This window comes from Vicia villosa, linkage group LG3 (assembly GCF_029867415.1).
Source record: "Vicia villosa cultivar HV-30 ecotype Madison, WI linkage group LG3, Vvil1.0, whole genome shotgun sequence".
Taxonomy (NCBI): Eukaryota; Viridiplantae; Streptophyta; class Magnoliopsida; order Fabales; family Fabaceae; genus Vicia; species Vicia villosa.
The window spans coordinates 29878947-29885625 of record NC_081182.1 but is presented as its reverse complement, the minus strand read 5'-3'; the positions used below and the strand labels follow the sequence as shown (position 1 = coordinate 29885625).

Genomic DNA, 6679 nt, shown 5'->3' with positions numbered 1-6679 from the left:
GTGATTTTATTATTAATTAATTAATAAAATTTAATGGTTTTAAATAATTTCAAGGAAATAATTTAATAAATTACTTACCTTTTATTATAAAATCATTTAGTGTTTCTAATAACTAGGGATGTCAACGGGGCAGAGAATGTTCGGAGGATACTTTCTCGCTCTCCACCATGTCTTCAATTTTATTTCTCGTCTTCAATCTCCGCCACGGGGAAACATTTTCCCATATCCCCATCCCCACAAATCTCCACGAAAATCTACAGAGAATCTTAATAAAGTTTCTATGTTATTCGATCAAAACTATGACACTAGTCTTTTTGTTTATTTTATTTCTTTTTAAAAAAGAAAGCACAAATATTTTGCATCTTCTTTTTTTTTTTTAAATTAAAAATACATCTTGCATCTTGCATTAGTCAAAAAAAATATATTTTGATATAATTTATTCAATAAATGTGAAAATAACCAATAATATACTAATTATTTGTTTCATACATCTGTCATAATTTTTTAAAATAGTCATTAAAAAGACTATTGACATTATTTGTCACTAAATAATTAACTAAACTAACACTTTAATTTTTTTATAGTGATTTACTTTTTGTGTTATGTGCTTGATAGAGAATGAATCTTTATCGCATTTATTTCGGGGTTGCGTGGTAACATAGAGAATTTGGAGGAGAGTTCTTGCGTGGATTGACTCTATCACAAAGATTTCTTTGGAGGAGTTTGTGAGTTTTTTCAACTATTGTTAGAAGGTGAAGTGCTTGGCCAAGAGGACTATAGTGGCGGTGATTTGGTTAGCCACAATTTGGAGTTTATGGCTAAAGCGCAATGCGGTTATCTTCAAGAATGAGAATTTTAGTTTTAGTGAGTGTATGTCGAAGATAGTTCTTAAGTCTTGGAAAAGGCTCTTTTCGTTTCACAAGCAAGTGGATAATTGTAATTTTCATATTTAGAGTATTCTACCGCTCATTTGTTTTGAGTTGTAGGAGCTTTCCGTATTGTTTTTTGGAAGAGTATCCCTTCCACTCCCTTGCTAATTCCATTGCCTATATATATATATATATATATATATATATATATATATATATATATATATATATATATTGGACGAATCAAAATTGTTAAAAAAATAAAATTTGGGGATCGACTTCGTGAACATGGAAAAATAGCAATGTCAAAACTATAATTTAGCCTATTTATAATAAACGTATTATAATTTTCAATTAAAATTGTATTTAAAAAAACATTTTTCATTAATATTTAGTTTTTTTTTAATAATATCAAAAGCGGACAGACCCTTATCATTATTAGGGGTGTAAGCGGATAAAAAAATCAATTAAACCGACAATTCAAACCAAACCAAACTGAAATTAGATCGATTATTATTGGTTTGGTTCAAAAACCGAACCAACCCAATAAAAACCAATGTGGTTTGGCTCGGTTCTCGGTTTTAATTTTTAGGAACCGCCAAACCGATGACTTGAACCAATGAAAATAATGATGCTCTTAATATTTTATTCTACCCATCAATAAACTCAAATTTTTTATCGATCCAACCATTATCCATCTTTGTTTACACTTCTTTCATTTAAGCAAAACACACATCTAGAACCAAACTCTAAAGCATAGAAAGCAGAAACCATACGTCGCAAAAAATATGCTTTCACATAACTACTGCTCTTGCTGCCCACAACTATTGTTCCTTTCACTACCGTCATTCTGATATGTTATTGTCGTCTTCTTCATGTTAAAGTTCTCTTTGTTAATTTTCATATATTTTGTACCTTTTTCTTCATCAAAATTCATTCAGGTTTTGTTACAAAATAGTTTTGATGCGTGTTTGAGGTGTGAAACATGTTAATGAATATGCGTTTTGTTATATTCTATATGTTAAGCTTTGAAATCCCTTACCACTTTTCTGATGCTAAGTGTTAACTTTTATATTTGATAGTGAACTTATTTCATGATGCAATGGAAATCATGTCACTATTTCGTATGGATTAAGAGCAACTTGTAATTTGTTTGAACAAATATAGCATGAAATAAATAACATGAAATATATTATTTTAAAAAATAATAGTATAAAATATACCAAAAAACACGATAATGAAGAATATACAGATGAATATAATATTTTAAAAAATAATAGTATAAAATACACCAAAAAGCACGATAATGGAGAATATATGGATGAATATAATGTTTAAAAAAATAAACATTGTAAATCGATCAACCAAATCGAACCGAACCAAACCGGTTAGTTTGGTTCGGTTCCATTTTTAAAAAATGTTCAAAACCGAACCAAACCAAAGCGATAGAAATATCATTAGCTTGGACCTTTTTTTAACCAAAAATCGGTACAAACTGGTCCAATTACACCCCTAATCATCATCCTTGAGGATGAATACAAAGTTGAATTTGATGAATGTAAGAATAATTTCATGGTAGAATGTTATGGCCAAAAGGATCCACACCGCTTACGGTTGTTGTGTTGCGAAAGAAGCTTAATCTTATGTGGTCTGGAGTGAAAAACGGGGGAGTTCAGTCTTTGTGGAAAGGCTACTATGAATTCACGTTCTCAACTACTGAGGATATACGTAGATTTAGGGCTTGAGGATCAATCAATTTAAACCCTGAATCTTTGAAGCTATTTGCTTGGACAAGAGGTTTTAACCCAGCATTACAAAACAACACTTCTGCTCAAGTTTGGATTAGGGATGTCAATTTGCATCTGTGAATGGTGATCCCTATGGGGATTATCTGTTTGGAGCACCGAAGTTGGAGATTTTTTTCCCTTTGGGGACGAGGATGTAAGGAAAAGTTTCCCCGATGACACTTTGGGGAGGGAATTGGGAAAATACCCTCCGCCCCGTGGATTCCCCGACTCCGACCATATTATTTAACTTTTATATTTTGTATATTATATAATATATAATTATAAAAGTTTACATAAAAAATATTAATGTAATAAAAAAATGAAGAGTCATTGGTGTAACATTTTATTTTTGTGTTATTTTATAATGTATTGTTTCACTACCCAAGTACCTAACTCTAAAAAGTGCACCCAATACATACACACCGTCTCCTTATTTTCTTTTCTCAATTATCTTTGTCTTCTTCATTTACCATCTTCTCTATTCTCTTCATCATCACAACAACCACTCTTTTTGTTCATTGTGTTTATGGTAATTACACTTCAAATATATGGTAATAACGAAATACTAGTGTCATAGTTTTGATCAAAAAGTATAGAAATTTTCTTGAGATTAGATCTCCGCGGGGATGTGGATGGGGATGGGGGGAAATATCCTCCCGTGGCGTAGATTAGGGATGGTGATGGGGAATAAATTGGGGGTGGGCGGGAAGCAGGGAAGCATCCTCCGAGCATTCCCTGTCCTGTTGACATCCCTAGTTTGGATGCGATTTTTCGGGGTTTCTCGGGAGTATTGGAGACTCCGTATTTTATTTTCTACCGCAAGATGTGTAGGGACCTCTCTCTACATTGATTCTGCATCTGCCAAACCAAAGGTGGACAAAACTTTTAGTCATTTTCTAAGACTGCTTGTTGATATGGATTCAACAACCTATTATGGAGGCTTTTCCGGAACTGTTTCAGGTGGCAAAGGATCACTTAATTTTCGTGGCTGATGTGGGGTTTTTTGGCGAAGACGGATGGCATTGGAACATGCAGCTGCTGCTGCCAGCGGTTTCCACCGGCCTGCTACCAGCGGACGGTAATGATATTTTTTTCTGTTGCAGGATTTATCAGTGCTGCTGCAGCAACGCCTTCCGCAAGTGGCTGAGCGGGATACTTTCACGTGGATGGAGGATTCGTCGGGAGTCTTTAGCGTAAAGTCTTGCTATGATCGGTTCAAGCCTTTTTTATCAGGACCTCCTTTGCAAGCAAGTTTGGTAAAGGCCTTGAACTATTTGTGGAAGGTTAGAATTCCCTCAAAAATCCTTTTCTTTGGTTGGAAATTTTTGCACAATAGAATAGCAACAAAAGACCAATTGTTCAAGAGGGGGATTTTGGTGGAGGCTATTGATTTATCGTGTGTCATGTGTTTGAAGGAGGATGAATCGTTAGATCATTTATTCAGAGATTGTGAGATAGTTCAAAGTATTTGGAGGAGGGTGCATTGTTGGTTAGGTTCTACTCTTGGGTTGTCTTTTGAGAACTTTGTCTCTTTTTTCCTTTTTTGCGATATCGTGAAGTGCTCGACCAAGAGAGCCATTGTTGGTGTGATTTGGTTAACCACTATTTGGTGCATATGGATGAAGCGGAATGCAATTATTTTCAAGAAGGAGGTTTTTAGTTTTTCGGAATGTATGTCGAATATTATCCTTTTTTAGTTTATGAATTAGATAATATAATTTATAGTTTTATGTTAGTGATACATAAAGTCTGAACAGTACAACTAAATACTGATGATAAGCCGGAGCAAGAAAAAAATATGGGACAACAAAAGAACACAAAGAGAACTGCCTAACTAAAACAATAACAACAACAACCACGAAAAACTCACAACGCCAACAGGTAAAACCAAGAGCACTAGTAACAAAGCTAGCTCCCCAAACAATATGTGAATCACCCTTTCCACAAGCGGCTTTACGGTTTTCATTTCCAGTGCATCGTAAGAATTATTGAGCCTTACTGATACGATCATCTATGGATAAATCCATATTGCCTTGATCATGGCCTTAGCTTCAATAGTTATGGCATCGTCGAAACCCTTGCATCTCCATGTAGCGGCCACATCCTTTCACTTTCACTATTATCTTCCCTAACCACCATGCTCAATCCCACTCATCGTCTGTCGTGATGTTCGTTATCTTCCCTAACCACTGTGCTCAATCCCACTCATCGTCTGTCGCAATGTTCACGTCTGTATTGCACTTGTAAGAGGCATGAACATCTTCAAAGTAACTTTCTTGCAGCTCAGGTGGGGAAGGCAAGTTTGCTACACATTTAAACTGTTCCAGGGAATGATTTCATGTCAATACACTAGCAATACTTAAAATTTACTGCAACAAAAAGTCCAAAAAAATCACCTTGCGCAGCTTGTATTTATTGCGAACAGTTTTCAAGGATGCTGCCCTTCTTGACAAATACAACTCATGTAGAATGGTAGCACAATCTTCCAAATCATCAGATCCATAACCCAAAGATTCATGGAGGGACAAAGTCTGCAATAGATTCAAAAAATTAAGTACTTTGAAATACTATCCTTTTAGACAATCAAATATTTACCCTAGAGTGTAATCTAGGCCAGATAATAAATTTGGCAAGAAAATATTACGTACATCGAAATACTAGATTATAGAGAATCAAATAGGTTATAGTCCATAACATTAAATATATATACCCAAGGATTTACTCGAGGCCGGATAATAAATTTGGCAAGAAATATAACAGAGGCAGCCAATGTAGAAGGTTTGAATTGTAGACACTCGTAGTCAAGCAGGCTCAAATCGGCAAGATAGTTGCACAAATATTTAAACTGTGAATGGGAAGTCTGCAAACAAAAACCAACAATAATTAATATCACTTTGAAAACATTAGACATTATCGGCTAGTAATAAAACAACATTTCAACTTACCGTTTGATTCTCACAAGCAATCACAGCAAACGTCCTGAAGTAAAACAAACCAAATGGCAAATGATTAATATAATCAGTACAGCAAAGTTTAGATATTCAAATTTAAGATATGAAAAAAAAAATCCATGCCTTAAAAATGTGATGACATTAGGGTTTCCCATTTCATAATTTAGGGACTTGAGTATGCGAGCTTCCATTTCTAAAACCTACATTAAAAGCAATAAGTATGAGAAACAAAGCAACAGAGAACAAAACTATAGAAAATTTGACTAAAAAGTAGAGAAATGAGTGTGATACCTCATGCAGCTCATAGGTAGTAATTTGGCAGAATTCTACCGCTCTTGTTGGATTGACTTCTTCATACTTGCTGCATATTTAAAAGTCATGAAATTTTAATGCTTAAGCAAACAAAGACAACGTTGATAATTTTGATGGAAAAAAAAAGATTGTTGAGATCTTACGACGCAATGAGCATAGCTGAAATACCAAGCAACTGAAGCTTGGATTTATTGAGAGATTGAATAGATAGGAATCTGTCAATATAGGAAACAGCTAGATGAAGAGTTTCTGGGAGAAGTTTGTATGTATCTGCAACCTGAACTAACCAATCAACCAATTTTCCTCTCATGTTTGTAGTCATGCATCTCTGAACTTTTTCAATGTAATCAATAGCCGGTTTTCGTTTGTCCTCGATCTGAGAAACAAGCAAGAAGACATTAATTTAAAAGACACAGAAATTATACAATGATATAACAGAGTTGGCAGTAATAGATTACCTCCATCATGCAAAGATATTCGGAGATGTCGGATACGTAAGGCTCATCAATATGTTGATTGTCACGTTTGGCATTGGTTCTTCTGTTACAAACTGGCTCATCCAAATTGGAAATCTGTATAGGCAGAAAACCAGGAGGAACATCTAGATTTATAGGCCGAAAACCACGAGGAACATCCGAAACAACTCTCGGCCTTTTTGGATCAAGAGGAGTAAAAGGTGATTCATATTCATTGCTGGTTGTTCTTTTCATTGAGCCACCACTCTCCATTTCTCTCTATGGCTATAGTTTACTGAAACACA

General features: G+C 34.6%; 1 protein-coding gene across 1 annotated transcript; it reads right to left on the bottom strand.

Annotated features, from left to right (window-relative positions):
* Positions 1-4851: 4851 nt before the first annotated feature.
* Positions 4852-6398, bottom strand: LOC131657793 (putative cyclin-A3-1). The gene is made up of 7 exons (XM_058927151.1): positions 6378-6398; positions 6063-6295; positions 5899-5968; positions 5682-5807; positions 5367-5516; positions 5053-5187; positions 4852-4974 (listed from the first exon to the last, which is right to left on the bottom strand). Exons 1-7 carry the CDS (start codon positions 6384-6386, stop codon positions 4852-4854), a joined length of 846 nt encoding a protein of 281 aa, XP_058783134.1. The 5' UTR covers positions 6387-6398.
* Between the last annotated feature and the right edge of the window lie 281 nt (positions 6399-6679).